The 18176-nt window shown below is 36.8% G+C and overlaps 1 protein-coding gene across 1 annotated transcript in view; it reads right to left on the bottom strand.

Annotated features, from left to right (window-relative positions):
- Positions 1-18176, bottom strand: part of MDGA2 (MAM domain containing glycosylphosphatidylinositol anchor 2) — a 4933289-nt gene that overhangs the window by 512126 nt on the left and 4402987 nt on the right. Inside the window, exon 13 of the mRNA XM_044074257.1 lies at positions 3534-3689. Within this exon, the coding sequence (XP_043930192.1) occupies positions 3534-3689 (156 nt within the window). The remainder of the gene's footprint in view (positions 1-3533; positions 3690-18176) is intronic.

Here is an 18176-nt window from a genome sequence, read left to right as displayed (position 1 = left end):
TAAATAAAATAAAATATAGAATCCACACAGTGAGGGTAGTGGGTATGTCCTCAGAGCATATGAAGGTGACCAGTACTGTTCTGGAGTGGTCAGTACTGGGACTTTTTCTTTTTGACACCTGCTTTTCAGTTCTGATGAACCAAGGTTTGTGGTTATCTAGTTTTAAGGATGGCTGTAAGCTGGGTGCCATTCTCAAGTCCCACTCTGACACCCAGGCCCTCCATCCAGCACAGTCTTACACTTGTTAATATCTGGTATTCAAATAACAGTCTCAAATTAAATGCAAAAAAAAAAAAAAATCCAATATTCTCATGTTCAGTAAACAAACCCCTCTCCTCAGCTATTAGTATAGACAACATCCCACTTCAAAATAAGACTGTAATAAGAGACTATGGAAAATGGAAAATAAGTTGATAATTCCCTCTCCTTTGATCATCATGTATATCTGTCAGGAAGTACTTCTAAGTACTGCAGCTTATCACAAAAGGAATATCATTGAAATCTAAAGACGCCATTGCCTCCTTATATTCCTAACTGATTAGGCCAATCAGAGAAAACAATGAATCCTTTGGGATTTATCTGACTAGACATATCAAACAACTGGAAAAACCCCAGAGATCCATAACTAAAAAGATCACTGACTTAAAATCCCTATGTGACCAGAAAAAGACTGTAAGCACTATCCCTTTATTCAGTGCCTATAAACTCCCATAGGTTGATCTGTGTCCTGTTTTCCATGAAGTTAGGGACCCTGTACTTCGGAATCTTCTGCATCTCCATAAATCAAACAATCCTACTCATGTCAGGACCAGAAATCTAAACCTACATTATCAAATAAATATAACATTGTGGAAAGAGAAACTGCTAAACAACTCCAAAGAACAAAGTAAAAATGAAAAAGCAGCAAACCAAAGACCAGAAAGGAACTGGACCACAAAACTTATAAGCTTTTCTTTGTTTAATAAAACCTATTAAATGAACGAAAGCTTATTGTGGAAAGAGATTAATCATGTAATGCCTTCCCACCTCTGGGAAAGATTTCCACTACAGATTAAGCATTGTGCTACATTATATTCCTTCTGATGGAAACAAGACAATGGGATGGGTACTCATGAATTCACCCATGGCTTCATTGGTATTGCCGTCCTTGTAAAAGGAGGTAAAAGTTTAAGGGAGGGTGTGGCAAGGCATAAATGGCCAGTACGCTCATTTGCTTTGCATTTCCTATGATCTACTTGGTCTGTGTTCTTTTAATTTCTATTATCAATTGTCCTTTTAGCTGCCAAAGGAATATATAATAGTTTTAGTTGACAAATTCAGCAGAAGATCACTTAGACAATTAAGCAACATATCTGAAGCAATTACATTATTCACAATCCTTGTTAAAATTGTTTCAGTTTTATTGTGTACGTTGTTTTATATTACATGATATAACATAATATGAAGTGGCAACAGAACAGTATATTCCAATGCTAAAAATCATAATTACATATAAAATAATGCTGTCCATGTGTATCTTTTAATCATTATAATTCTTGCCAGTTTAAAACCTCTGTTTGTTGGAAATGTCCACTTAAAGCCCAGCCAATGAAGTTTTATTTCCTCAAATAATAAACTGGACAGTAGATATGATACAGTTCTTCTGGAAGATTTCAGCACAAGTAGGTATCAAACCATACATCCTCTTCAAAGTCAATTCTTATTATAAAAGACCTTAGTCAGTTTATATCCTTACCCAATAGAAATAACAATATTATGGGCAGAAAAAAACATAGCAGAGCATGTTTTCAGATAATATTTCTGATGCTATCAATTCAGTGGGCCAGATTCAATAACACCTACACTAAATGTACATGATCTGTATTCAAGAACAACCCTACCACATTTTTTGTGCTTTCTAATCACTCTGAAAGAATACACTACATGTACATGTAGTCTACACTTTGTGATAAGCTTTATGAATTTCCCTCAGTATTTAATGCTGCAAGAAAATCAGTAGGAAAACTAAAATTAGGAGGAAGATTTATTTATTTATTTTATTTATTTTACATTTGTTGACCGGGCTAGTCCAACTGGATACATATCCTTTTTCAGTAGAGGCCCGGGGAGAAAAGCTTTGTCTGTTCACTCAGAACAGGGTGTACTTAATGTAGGCTTTACTGAATCTCAGGGAATGACTATTATCCTGAAATGTACATCAGGAATACACAGATACTGTGCATGTGTCTGTGAATATGTGTATATTAATAATGTCAACATTGACACATTACAATTCATGCACTGAGAAACAACCTTTGCACATGCAAAATGTATGTACAAAATACTAACAAAAAACATTGTTTGTATGGGAGCAAGCCCCTTTTACCCCCCCCCCCCCCCATGTGTGGGACAATAACTGTGTGATCTCTTACTCCTTCACTCCTGTTAACCATTAGTTTAGTTGACCAAATATGGATCATAGATGTCATCAAAGAAGCATTTGGATCAAATGCAGTTCATCAATATGTGTGTGCATATATCTAAAAAAAAAAAAAAAAAATATATATATATATATGTGTGTGTGTGTGTGTGTACACACACACACACACACACACACACACACACACACTGCCTACACATATTTAATTTTTTTTATAACCACAATACTAAATTCTGGTTTAGGAAAACATTTGGCCACCAGGTTGGATCTTGCTAACACCAACAGTTGATATGCCTAATATCAGTATATGATGTATTATTTTTTTTAGAGACTAGGATTAATTATGGATCGCACAAAGTTCTCTATAATAATAGCAATACTATACTGCTATATATACACTATTATGTCCCAACATAATACAATGGAGTTTGAAAGTGGCCCAGAATATTTGTATGTTTAATAGTCTTAAAAAGCAATACTATTTTCTAAGACCAGTTGGGTTATTTTGCTACTGTTCGTTTTAGAACCTTACACTTTGCAGGATTTCAGTGCAGTGATTGTGTATTTATATTGTGTCAATTAAGTTTGGTAACAGCAACCACCATCTGAGTAGATATTCTCCCATGTGATTTGTCAGATAGCACAAGGGTTATAAATGAAAAAAAAATAGCAGTCATTAGTACCTAGGAAACAATGCAGTGTTTTACTATGGGCTATATATCAGCTTATTATCTGATAGCCGAGGGTGACTATTTGATATTGTCTAAAGAATTCCATAAACCTGAAGTTATAATTAAATAACTGAAGTAAACTGTGCATGGAATGCTCTTTAGGATGTAGTGTGCCTTTGTGGTTTCACTCATGTGACTCATAGCAGAAAAGATAAAAGTCATCTATAAAATTGTTATTGTGTGCTTCTAAAGTAATACAAGCATGTCCATTAGTCAACACATGCAGATATAACCAGACACTTATAAGACCTTTTGAAAAACAAATAACAGTTTTGTACATTAATTCTTCTTTGGTAGCTGCCACGACTAGCAAACATACATAAATATAACAGCAGAGTTAGAGATAAAAAAAAAATCTACATCTCAGAAACAATAAACTTTACCATATTTAGTTCCGCTATTATCTGTAACGGGCCCTGTGTTAGGAGTAAACAATGAAGTCCTGGTTGCTGCACTTTGTTTCGTCCAATCAAAATTGTCTGTTTTGTCTTGCGTGAACATGCAGATATTGTCATCTTCAAATCCACACCGGAACTCTCCTGTCAAGTGTAAAATATGAGATGTTGCAGAGTCTCTGTTTTGATCTGTGCTGGTTCTGAACAGCATAAAGCAATCTCTACAATTAAACATGTAATAAATATTGAACCTTTGTTGAGAAATAACTTATGTTAAAAATTCTCAAAAAAGAATCAACCAAGAGAAACAAACAAAAGTATGCAACACGTTCTGTAATCCTGTCCTACACGTCTTAATCAGAGAATATGCTATTCAAGATAAAGTTTATATTCGCATTTTGATAACTTATGTATCAGGGAATGATCCCTATCATATGATAGAAACCTCATTTGACTGAATCACATTTGACTGAGACCAAAAGACTGAAATTTCAAAAGACTGAAAAGTCACTTGACTGAAACCCATATAAATGAATTTCAACATACTAAATTGTAAACTGGACCATATAAAACCAGACTAAATGGGGGGCTATGCCCCCCATACCCCCTAACTATATATATATATATATATATATATATATATATATACACTAACTCCAGGATCGCATTATAATGGGGCAAAGGGCATAGTAGTGGCAGCATGTAGACTACTGTAAGGTAAGTGAAAGGTATATGGGGCAAAGGGCATAGTAGTGGCAGCATGTAGACTACGGTAAGGTAAGTGAAAGGTATATGGGGCAAAGGGCATAGTAGTGGCAGCATGTAGACTACTGTAAGGTAAGTGAAAGGTATATGGGGCAAAGGGCATAGTAGTGGCAGCATGTAGACTACTGTAAGGTAAGTGAAACGTACATGCCCTTTTCTCCAGTGTAGTGCAATCCTGGAGTTAATATATATAGTTGGGTGGTGGGGGGGTGTAGCCCATCCCACCTAGTTTGGTTTTATATGGTCCAGTTTACAATTTAGTATGTTGAAATTCAGTATTATGGGTTTCAGTCAAGTGACTTTTCAGTCTTTTGAAATTTCAGTTTTATGGTTTCAGTCAAATGAGATTTCTATCATATGATAGGGATCCCAGGGAATACAGTAAAATATATGGGAAATCATATACACTGTAAAAGTGTGCATATGGGAAAAGGGAATGTTATACCAAATATAAAACTAGAAATCAGTTTAGGTAGCCACATGATACTCGAGTGAAAGCAAACAACATAAAATAGTTTTATGAAGAAAAAGTCTGTGTAAACAATGAACTACAAAGCAGGAAACATTATATAAAAAAAAAATAATAACAAAAAAGTGGCTAATTTATACTCAAAAGTATATCATGCAGTTTGTATACCCACTTGCCCAAAACAATATACTCTGGATGTGAACAGATGAGGTGATTACAAACAAAATGTTGTTCTTCTTTCGGCTTTTCCTGGTTAGGGGTAGCCACAGCGGAACTCCGGTCCACGAATGATTGGCAGTAGACTTTTACGGTGCCGAGGTGCCAGCTCGACGCCCAACCTTCAATGAAGGCACGCCCATTCACGCATGTCTTTCGAACACCACTCGACCGTGGGCAGGACATGCAGACTCCACACAGAAGACGCTCCAGCCGAGAATAGAACAGGAGAACTTCTTGCTGTGAGGCGACAATGCTAGCACTGCACTACCACAAACAAAATAATAATAAAAAATAAAAAACAACTGTACAAGCACTACATCTTTTTCCCTCAGTTTAAAAGAATGAAAAATAGAGAAAGCTGGTATTTGACAAAAATGTTCAACTATATGAAAAAAGGGAATGCAGCACAAGAAACTGTAATCTTTTAGACAGAAATATATTGGAATAATGTACAAAACTTAAAGAAATCCTAGACAATGGTTTCACTGCAAACTAAATACGTACACATGGTATTTGCTTAGATGATCACTTTGCTTTTCTGCAAGCAGCAATATGGCAACCCATTTAATAGCATAGGCTTGGCTTGTGAAGTTTTGTAACTTTGCTTGAAGTTTTGTGACCTTAGTCAGTAATGTCAGTTTAGGGATATAGCAGAAAAACAATAATTAAATAAAAAAATAAGCATTGTCACTTCTAAAATAGTTTAAATGGATAGGCTCTTCAGACCATGGTTTGTTGTCAAGTTAGTATACTAAAATAACAGCAAAGAAAATGTACCCCAATAACAGTACACATGATATAGAATAAAACATTTTTGCAGTGATGTTTAAAGGTACTTTGGATATGGGTTTGTAATATGCTAGTCAACTAAAAATCATAACTGATTATGAAAGAATGAAATTCCACAGAGAGGTTAGAACTTGGAAACAAAAAATTCAGGGTTTAAGGTACTTGTTATACATGAAAGAATATAAGTAACCAACTAATTCTGTGAGAAAAAAAATTTAAAAAAATTACTGCAATCAGACTACTCTGCTAATTGCACAACGATATGATAAAAGACATACAGGAAGGGGAGATAATGATGGCTGTTAGAGAATGAAGAGGCTCACCTGCCTCATAAGGAAAGTATGTGGATGCCCTGGAACACACGTTAAGCATAAACTCCACTGGTGAAACAGAATTTGTAATGGGACTGTTGAAGGACTTTTTCGTGGGGTGGCGTAAGAAAGGTATATCACCATGCAGGTGGTAGCACTATTACAATTGTACATACGATGCTGAGGCAGGTTTGTTTCTCTTTATCTCTCAGTAAGTTTTCAGGTTCCTTTAAGACCTGCCTAGCCATCCCAGGGGATGTGGATTATGGTCCAGACCCTACATTGAACAAGCAGGTTTAGGAGAAGTAGGAATGATTGGCCACATATGATCACCTGCCATGAAAAGGACTGCAAAAAGCAGCTAAATTGCAAAAATTAACTGAACTGAAATAGTTTAATAATATTTTAAAATTAAGTTATAACACTATATTACACATAAAAGGCAGATTACTACTCAACATAACACTGATGTTTTTATATATTGCTTATTTGTTACAGATATAGAAACACAAATTTTAGAACATAATATAATATCTGCTACTCATAGAAAATTGTAAACATTTAAAGCAGTAGGTAATAACAGAGGTTTTAGGAAATGTTTCTTTTGTCTCAGAAAACTGATACTATCAATTATTGAAGTAACAGTTCAATAATATTTTTCAGTGAGATGTCGATAGGTTAGTACTAGGCTAATTGCCCCTTGTGGGCCATTTTAAGCCTAGCCAATTACCCCACAGAGAACCAAACCCTGCACCTTGTATTTGCCAGGTAAACACCTTAACCATTACACCATCCTCCCAGACCCAGAGCCTTTTTTTCCAGAAAAATGTACTAGGATATGACATCCAAATCTTAATACATCTGGCTTTATATAGCCTATGTTCATGTAAAGAAATTATCCATACTTTAGAATGCTTGCCAAATGTTTAAACAAATCCCTCTTTACAAAATAAATCAAAGTGGACATATGTATATGCATGTTTGGTAACCAGAGTAGGGCACTGATCCAACTGGATCAGTTCTAACTGGCAAAGTATTAAAAATAAATAAATAAAATATAAACCATGGCCAACTAATACATTTATTTATTTACTTTTTAATAAGAGGGTGGGTGAGCTGATCCGAAGACCCTTCTCAGCCATGACTCGAAAGTACGGAAGGAGAAGGAAACGACATGAATATTTAGGAAGCATGTAATCCATAAGAACAAATGCAAAATCAAAAGTCTTTTAAAGAGTCTTGGAACAAATATTCTTTTTGGAGATATTTATTATTGTTACAGAGACTTGTGTGCAGAGAAACTTTGCAGAGACAGAGTTAATAGTAAAAAATAATTTACAATGTTTGCAGTATATACATAAAGTCCATTTTGAATTTCAGGAAACAAGCACGACAACATTTATAACAACCAGGGAAAGATTGTCACACTGATGGTAGCTTGCATCTAGAATTCAACATTTTACAGTGACTGTCTTGATGGAGGTAGCATGCTGTTTGATAGCGAATGTTTAGGTTATTGTCCTCAAAGCACCTGCACTCAGTTTCCTAGTGAAAGTGATCAGAGAAGGCCTTTCTGACCTCAATGAGAGACGCTAGACCCCTTAATTTAGGTGGGAGTCTGTTCTATAATGCTGGGCCTAGTCAGCAGCAGGTACGTTTTCCAGTACCTGTTTTATATTGAAGCCTGCTTAATGTGATATCTTTCACATGGGTACTTCTTATGGAGTTAAACTAGTCTTGACTGTGTAATTTCCTTTACAAAGGTATACAATAGTTACCATTTAGTCTTTTGTCAATTAAAGTACCTAATCTATAAGTTAACCTTTTAGTAACTGGAAGCCATTGTTCTAGGCATACCTCTCAACTGTTTAGATTTTCATAGAATGCCCAGATGTTTATCTCAGATTTTTGATCTGTTCCTCATAACGTCTATGTTTTTCTGACAAATCAGAGGATTGAGGTCAATAAATAATGACAGATATTTGAGTTTCAGATTTCGTATTCTTAAGAAAATGTATGCTAATGCACAACCTGATTTCTATCAACTTTCCATGTTTAAAGGAGCAACATTTAAAAAATGTCCTTGTATTGGGACTTCTATCTCCCTGTTATTTTTTGCTTTGTCCTTAATTCTTGTGCAAGAGTTTGAGGGGTAAACATGCAGATTATAATGATGGGATTTGCTGTTAGCAAGAAGTCACACCTGCAAATTTTAATTTCAGTGATCTGAAGTCTTTGGGAAATTTGTACTGAGTAAAAGGTCATCACAGGAAGACCAAATTCCAATTTAGGGGAAAACATTTTTGAGTAGAGAAAACTGGCTTGAAGGGATGAGTAAATGAGAGATTCTGCAACAGAGTTTAAGGTTAGATACTATTATGTTACTTATTTTGTCTGAATGTTTTGAAGAGGTTATGTTCCACATATTTGTATCCAGAAATGGTGATGATGTTGGAGTTATCTGTGATCTTAATAAGAGGTAACTGAGAGAGTTTTTGAGTGGTTCTAAATAGCATAAGGCTCTTTTTTGTGATTAAGTAGAAAGTGATTACAATCAGCCCAGTTGTATAACTTAAAGAAAGAGTTTATAGTCTGTTTTGGACATCAGAAGGGCATTCACAAGCTTGTAATACAAGGATTTCATCTGTATATAGTAGGATAACAAGGGATAAGTGGTCATCTGTAAGATCATCAATAAACAATGAAAACATAATGGGACACAAAACTGAAACTTGTGGTACTTTGGTGTTTTGAGTGCTAAATGACGATAAGAGGTTGTTAGTATAAACTGGAATTTTCTACTTTCCTGGTAATGTTTAGAACCACTTCATACTGCTGTGGCCAAAACTAAGTTTGTTCTGTTTCATAAGAAGAATATTGTGGATAACACTTTTGAGTGCTCTGGTCTACAATTACACCAACAATAACCATACATTAATGTTACAAAAAATGGAGCTGGTTGCAATGAGTAAGGTAGTGGTGGTACTGAAGGAATTTCTACAACCATGTTTGTCTAATTGCAAGCCATAGTTATTAATATGTTTCATTATTTGTTTGTACAGAATTTCAGGAAATTATTTTTTCAAGTAGGTAGAGTGTGGACATAGGTCTAAAGCTCTTGATAATTTTGATAGAGGATGTTTGGGTAAGGTAATGCAGTGTTTTAAGCCTGGAGGCACTATTCCTGTTGTACGTGAGAGATTATATATGTAGGTTAAGGGTTTGGCAATTTTATCTGATATTCTTCTTAGGAAGGTAAGATGTAACTGAATGACTTTGGATGAAGATTTGTAAATATCTTTCACAAGTGTGATGCTTTTTTTTCCTAAGAGTTCTTTAAAGTGGAATAATGTTGCATTATCATCTAACGGGCATAGTGTTGTTTGAAATATGTTTGGAGGGCTGAGTTAAGATGGGGTACAGGGTTAAAAAGAATTAGGGATTTCATATATATTGCCAGTGATAAAGTTTTTGTACTTTTCTAGTAGGACAGGCTTGTTGTAATACACAAAAGGCAGTACAATAACATTCTAGATATTTACATATGAAGGCAAGGCACATCAAAACAGATATTCTGTGTTTAGTTAGTACAGATGACAAAACAGGAGAATAAAACAGCAAATATTTGAAGCAGTATATCAGCATGATGCTTTAAGTGGGCAACAAGCAGGTGACAAAAGAAAAATGTGACACGGGAGAACAGAAAGAGGAGCTCTGCAGTGCCATTCATTTGTATGACCACCTGGCTTTATACTGAAGGTATAGATTTTTAGTTTTGTGCAGAATGGAAGAAATAAGTAAAATGATTTTATTGTTAAAAGGTGGGATTCATAGAAGCTAAGGCATGTCAAAGAGAAGCTATTGTTTGTGCAGTGCAGGCTGTGAATGGTGAGGTTGATGATAGCAATTCAGTGTATAACTTTCTAATATGTGTGCGCGTGTGTCTGCGTGTACATGTGTGTGTGTGTGTGTGTGTGTGTGTGTGTGTGTGTGTGTGTGTATGTCTGAGATTTACTTATATATGATTAAACTTACTTAATATCAAGCAAAACAGATAAAAATAAAATCGACCGTACACAAGATTGAATTACAGAAACATTGAACATTTGAAAGATTAAAAAAGGAAAACAAATAACTTTCATGATATTTACACCAACCCCCACTGCCCCAGAAAAAAAATAACCTCCAATTTATCTGAATAGCGGCAGTGTTATGGGAAGATTTTTTTTTTGTAAGATATGGAGTGTGGTTAGGGCACGGACAAGTTTAAGGTTAGCAGGCATTTCTGAGGTGGGCTAGGGGTCATATTTATGAAAGGGTATGTTTTCTAAGATGCGCTGAAGTTAAGGGAGAGTCATAAAAAGCCATTGCTGCGCATTTATATGAACTGAGAGAACACTGTATGTTTAAGCAGACAAGAGAGGAACAAATTAGTTGTGGAAATAGTGACCGAGCTGGATAGTACTGAAGTGCCTCAAAAGTTATAGCTGGAAGAAAATTTAACTTTATTAAAAGCAATTCAGATTACCAGAGAGAATGTGAACAGATAAAATAACAAAATGCTAACATAAGTATAACAAGTGGACTTTGTGAGGTAAAATGCGCAAAAAGTGGCGAAATAAGTAAAATCATGATAATGGTCAAAGTAAGGATGTGCTTGAGAAACAGAAGAAATGCAAGCTTATCACAAGATGTACCCATTCACATACTGGGTCAGAGCAAGAAGTATAAGAGAAATGCAACAAGATTAGATATGTCAACGTTGTGTGCTAAATTAAGCAAAATAAACTAACCGTTGAGAGTAAATTTAAGAAAAGCACTCAGAAAGCATTTTTCTTGGGTTTAGTACCTGCTATGCTAAACACCAAGTCAAATTCCCAACACACGAAATCACAGTAAAATTTAAAAGAGGTGCTGGGGTTGATGTTACTTTAGTATCACCTGGTAGTTAAAGAAGCATCTCAAATGGTTGGCAGTTGCATGAAGCAGATGAAGGTATAGGTGGTCCTGCAGACAAACTCAGGTATGTAGGATTATTCCTAAAGATGGCTAACTGTAAGGAAAACAAGTATTACTTTTAATTAATGTGCTGGAAGGTCCATTATGTAAACAGTTTGCTCAACAGAAGTGACATTTAAGTTGGGGCAGATTGTCAAACCATATAAAATTAATGTGAATGCATTTGGAGTAGCTGGTCTGCATAAGTGTGAGATGTTAATAAAGATAAAGTTGTACAAACTCAAGGTCGCCATTTCCAATTCGCTAAGTTGAGGTATAAGTCAATATTTATATACAAAGACTTGGTGTACATGAATAGAATGAGCCAATGGTACCAGTTCCAAAAAGAATGGCAGTGTGAGAATGTGTTAATTTAAAACAAAAGAGTTAAATGATTGATTCATGAGGGAAAAGTTCATTCAACCTAACCTTTCAGATATTTTACCTAAGCTGGCTGGTGTCAGGGTGGTCTCCATAGTAAATGCTTCAAGTGAGATTTGAAAGATAACCATAGAGAGACATAGTCATATACTGACAATCTCCATTACTACAACAAGAAGATTTTGTTTCAAAATATTGCCAACACCAAAAATATTTCAGTACAAAATGCGAAATCTGTTAGAAGGACACAAAGGTGATTATGTGCTTCTGCTTGCTCCTGATAAAAGAGGCAAGTGACAAAAGACTGGAATCAGTGCTTCAAACCACAAAAAAAACTTGGGTCAGTAGCTAAACAGAGCAAACTGCAGTTCTGGTGAGCCTGATATCCAATAATTTGGTTAGAGTATTAGTGCTAGGGGAGTGAGAACAGATTCAAGAAACATCAATGTCAAAGCAAATCTAAAAGATCCAACCAACATATCTGAGCTACATTAGGTGCTAAAGATGATATGGTTTATATAGGATCTGTCCACAGTCCTACATTGAGTGACAAGTTTACTAAAGAAAGCTGTAACCATGATCATGGGAACATTGTGACACCCGTGTACTGGCCCAGTAATCAAGGAGCCTCAATCCTCACCACTAGCACCAGTGAGGGGCATGCACATTGGGAAGGATAACAAGTACACACACAGTGAAGTACCATTTCCCTTAAGAGCACACAGAGATCACTGTTAGACAGGGTCTGGTTTCTCCCTTTCTCTCCAGATCCCAAATAAGACTCTCCACTGGCACAGTTATAGGGTTCAGATCTCAGCCGAGTAGTCAAGCCAAAACCTCCAGTACCGTCTATGTCTAACCTGTGCTTCGTGCCCCTGCCCAAGTACTAACACATGCACACTTTGAGATTTGGTTTATATACAAACACACAGGCACTGCTGGGGAAGGCTGGTACAGGTTCTCCAGGTATGCCCACCAACTGCCAGGCTATAAGGTAGTAAGCACTGTGACCAACTACTCTTATCATCTACTAATAAGGTCCTTTCCAAAGGGTGAACAATTTTACTGTGTAATATTACTGTTATCCAAATAGTAAGTGTGACCCTGGGCTAAAGCTAATGGAGTGGCTTGGACAGTATCACCAAATACACACAATGCATCTAGGAGCTTCAATTACCTTTACACAAATCAGCCACAGTTGCAAGGTTTAAAATTATTTAATAATAAATAATAAAAACGCAAGATAATACTTATTAATTCAACACAATGACATTACAGAGTTCATAAATCACAGGAACATGCTTTAAAATAATACCCTAGAATAATCTGACATAAATATAGAAAACAGCTAGACTAATCTGGCTAAATTGCTATCTAACTCTAAGAGAAATACTAAGATCTAAGATCCTACTTACAGGAAATGGCAGAGTGCTGGCAAGTTGATGTCTTCAGACAAAATCCAAAATGCTTAATTCTCTCTCGCTCAGAAAGTCTTAAATTGATAACACAGTACTGCTGAGTCATTTCACATTACATCATTCTTTACAATTCTCTGGTTTAGTTTCCCAGGCTCACAGAACTTAAAATTTTAACATTTCTTTGATCTTGCAGTTGCCAGAAAACCACAGCAATCAAAGACGCCTTACATGTAAAACCTTAGTAATTATCTCTTAAATTACGACAATAGAAAGAATTTGCTGTCTCCGAGCTTGAGATCAGTCACAAAATGCTTTACTTATCAGCTTTCTTCCAGCAGGGTGCACTGTGGTTACATTCCTGAAGCTCAGAACATACACGGTTTTCTTTACATTTGCCAAGCAAGCCTGTGGATCATATTCATATTTACAAGAACATAGAATTATTTACAAAATTCTATCTAGCTAGGCTGGCAGCCTTCGCATGAATATTTAACCACAAGCATTCAACATAGTTAAACAAATGTTGATATCTGTTCTAGTACTCTTGTAATATTATATCTCCGAACCAACCATTGTGAATGCTGATGCCTGTAGTTAATGGTCTATGTGTTTCTTTAGTCTGGAAAGATGGATGCATCTTAGGAACTACTGCCTATTGCTTCAGAATGCTAAATGATGCAGAGCAAAGATACTCAGAAAAAAGAAAAACGGCATTTTGAAGTGTAATGGTATGTGAGAAATTCTCAGGAAACTAACGTTAGAGAGCTTCTAACAGAAGACTGACCACAAAGCAACAGTTCCACTAGTTAATGTAAGTACCACCAATATGCCAGAACATCTTATAAAATTGAAATATAGCAATGGCAGAGTGATCAATGTGCCAAAAGAACAACTGCCTATGGCGGACTTGTCAATAAACCCAACACCTGACTAGGCACTATATGATACAGATGGAGACATTGCTGTATATTTGCAAAAAGCATTATGACAAATAATTAACTACTAATAGGCATGATAAACTAAAAGAAACTACCATACATGACAATCAGATAGAGACGGTCACTGAATATGTTACATATGGACGGCCATCTGATCGGCACAGAAAATACGTGATGCAGAAATACTGTGCTGTTAAAGTAAAGCCTGAACACAATGGTTTCCTACCTGCGTCACAATATGCTGAAGTGCTGAAACACATAAATGAAGGCCATTAAGCCCTGACTAATGTTGTTATTTATTTATTTACAGTTGTTTACCAGGACATTCCAACTGGACGCATGTCCTTTTTCAGCAGAGGCCTGGGGAGGAAAGCTCCACAAGTACAAATAAGACATTTTATAATAGAAAGTGTTACACTCATATATGAGTTTACATTAAATAACATGGCATGCAGAGTACACAGCGCAGTAGTAAGAACAAACAAAACAAAAAGGTAATGAGTACAAGACAGTAATATAACTGAGTAGTCAATTAAATGATACCTAAATGATTGTGAAATCGCCAAAATGTAGATATGCTGACCTAGTATCACTATGGAGATCGCAAAAGCTTGTGTTGATGTGCCAGTTTTGCATAATACACAAGCCATCTCAAAGTAGAGAACTATTGCTATGAACTTTATTAGAGAATAACTGCAAAAGTACATCGCTAAAAGGAGAACTTGCCTTGAAGTTGTAAACTATTGCTTTTGAGCTAAAGAATTTCTGCATGTACTAATAAATTATTTCCAGGTTTAAGACAGTTACCAGATATGGCTTGCTAACTAAATTATTCACAGAGAATGATACAAGTTTTTTTCCCACAGAGTTTTAGCACATTTCTGATGAATATGGCTGCATACATACTACATCAAGTCCTCTATAATCCAATGCATCTTATGAAAGAGCTATCAGAAGTGTCAAAAGTATTCTTCACAATGCTACTCCAACAGAGCAGTAGGAGAAAGCCCCTCTTATCTGAGGCTAGGTAGATAAATCACTGTGCTTATGATGGAATCGATACTGAGAAGAGAGACTATTTATTTCTAATCTATCAAGAAAAGTGACTGAAAAGCAAATGATACAAACACTACAATCACAGGTCATATTCCACTCAAACTGAACCTGCCCTTCAACCAGATTAAACAGTTTGCTTAAAACTGAAGGTGGAGATAAAATAGAAATAACTGATCCTACAAGACATAAAAGGATGATGATGTCATTGTGAAACATAACAAAAACACATCAAGACCATTCCTGAGGAGTGTTAACCAAAAAGTCACATATTAGACAACTACACCCAGGCATTTAAATCAAATATGACAAGGTCCTTAGGCAACTGAAGTATAGCAATTCCATCAAATGTACTACCAAAAAGTTGGAAGCTCCAAATCTGAGACCAGTAATGAGGCTACCCAGAGTGCCTTGAGACTTGATGCAATTGTGCCAAATACTACCCAGACTGGTACATCTAGAAGTACTAGAAAAGACTAACCCTTTGTCTAGCCCTAGTCTTCTATGGGTTAATTTCCATAGAGAGTAACCACTGGCCATGAAGTGCATCTGCCTGAGGAATAAAAATAATGGAAATTGTATAACTACCTCTAAAAGCTGCTCTTGGTAAGTACTAGTGTGAATATGTATAATATATATCAAGCATTATGCAAGCAGGTACATGTATTGGACTTTGCAAATTATTTACAGTCTGTCACTATCTCTCTTCAGGGGGGAGATGTCAAGACAGCAGTTCAGAATACAGCTTTCTAATAGTGTGTGTGTGTGTGTGTGTGTGTGTGTGTGTGTGTGTGTGTGTGTGTGTGTGTGTGTGTGTGTGTGTGTGTGTATGTATATATACAGAGACCATGCACACACACACACACACATATATATATATATATATATAGATATATATATTTATAGACACATTCATATAGAGTCTATGAACTTAGTCAATATGATGCTAAATTGAACTCTGTTTTGTCAACACTTTGGTCAATAAAGCAGATGCTCTGCATGCCTCTCAACTGTCCAGATTGTTGGTATGTTACTCATTTATTTTTTTATTTTATTTAACATTTGTTGACCAGGAAAGTCCAACTAGGCTCCACAGATCCTATTTTCAGTGGAGGCCCAGGGAGAAACACTCCAGATGCATGTCTTTAGAATGTGGGAGGAAACCAGAGTACCCAGAGGAAACTCATACGAATGCAGGGAGAACATGCAAACTCTGCACAGAAGGCACCCTAGCCGAGAATCGAACTGAAGAACCAGAACTCATAAAATTTGTATTTTTCTGGCAAATCGCTGGGATGATGTGAGGATTGAAGTCAGTAAATAATGACAGGCTTTTGAGTTTCAGACTTCATATTTTTCAGAAAAATGCATGTTAACACAAATCCTGTTTTTTTAGCAACTTTTTAAGTTTACAAGAGCAATATTTAAAATGTGTCCCTATTTTGGAGCCTTTGTCCAGATTTTTTGCACTAATAGGTTGTGAGGTATGGATGCTTGACTTTAGTGTGAGATTGCACAGTTCACATGTTCTCTCTCCCTGAGATTCAATAAGCTTATGCCAGGTGCAGGCATAGCGTCGATGTTCTAACACCAAATATGGCCGCCGAGCGATTCAGGTACGAGCTGTTTACACGTGCACTACCTGTGTATGCTACGCCCGCTCAACTCCCAAGCCTTGTATGCTAATTACCCCATGTGCAGCAGTGTAGCATGCAAATGAAGGTATGTAGCGATTCAGGAAGTGGTGCAGGCGTAGTGTAAGCATGCAGAAATGTAAACCGTAGGAAATGGTTTACATTTTTGCAAACATAAAATTGGAGCCATGACAGCCAATCAAACACATGTATTATATTGTTAATATATGCCAATGACTAAATATATAGCCATTGACATAAAAAATGTACAAAATATAAAATTAACATTTAATATATATAGTCACACTATCTCAACGTGGAAGCGCAGGGAAGTGGTGCACAAAGGGGATCGCAAGGAATATATAAAAGTATAGAATAAAACCGCAATGAAACACTTATGCCAATTTCCCCATAATAGTCAATGGCAGGCATGCTACACCATACTTATGGAGCAAGGGTTGCTAAGGGGCAGTGACAGTGTTATGTGCAGTAGCTAGGAATTAGTAGACCATGCCATGCAAATGAGAGGAGTAATAGTGAATCACAGATTCCCTGCTGGTGTAAGGATGCACCTCACAGCTTAGCATTTTAACACGGAGGTGTGCCCTTGAGATAAAGATGACATCAGGAGAGGGGTGTGTCGCCATTGCTGTAAGCACATAGGAGCATTGCTAAACCAGTCTGCCCCTAGCTAGGCAAAGCTGCAGGATAGGGGTGTGTTGAACTGGCCACAGCTATACTTAGCTGAGAGTACACAAGGTAACCGAGTATGCATGTGAATGGAGATGAAAACGCGTGTAAACCCAGTAAACGGGTATGGGCGGTGTGCATTGCAGCTGAAATAGGAAGGATACAGGAAAGAAATAAGGAAATGCTGCAGCAGTGAAACTGGAGTACAAATGACTAATTAACACCTAGGAGCCTACAGTGGGCCATTGACAACAGCTAACAAGGCTGCAAGCAGCTACCTGCAGAACAGGAAAGGGGAGGGGATGTAATGCAAAGAAAATAGTAAAGTGTCAAAGCAGAACAAAGCCAATTTGCAGTATATCAGCTACAACGCACATTTTGCCATAACTGGGTAGGGAAAGTACAAAACAAGAAAGACGGCAGGTGGATGCATGCCTGATAATGGGAGGGATCCAGGTCTAAAAGTGAATTAAAGGGCAACAGATTAATCAAGGCAGGCAAGCAGATCTCCACAGTAAAGGCCTCACACTTGCAGTACTCATTGCAAAACCCATAATTAAGACACATTGCAGCTAGAATAGCTCATACACACCCACTGACATCAGCAGCATCCATAGCACAATACTATAAAGTGTGAAAGCACCTCACACACATTTGTGTATTCCCATACACTCTGCACCAGTGGTGTATACAGACGGGGAACTTTTATTATGTACATGTTAGGGGCTGCCATAGCTTTGATGCACCAGCATGTGTTGGAGACTGAAGGTGGTGTGGTGGATGATGCACACGACCACCTCAGGCACCAGGGGAGGAGGAGAGGGTTCAGACCCAGGGTAACCTACCAGCGGCTACATGATCTGGAAATAGTAGAGCATTACAGGGTGGACAGGGACATCCTACAGCAACTTGTGGAGCTGTGCCGGCCATGCCTCAGAGCCAGAACAAACAGAGGGGAACACATCC

The sequence above is a fragment of the Protopterus annectens genome, chromosome 6.part0, assembly GCF_019279795.1.
Source record: "Protopterus annectens isolate FY-2018-M chromosome 6.part0, PAN1.0, whole genome shotgun sequence".
NCBI classification, from domain to species: Eukaryota; Metazoa; Chordata; order Ceratodontiformes; family Protopteridae; genus Protopterus; species Protopterus annectens.
Note: the sequence above shows the minus strand (reverse complement) of the source record. Positions and strands in the feature narration are given on the sequence as shown.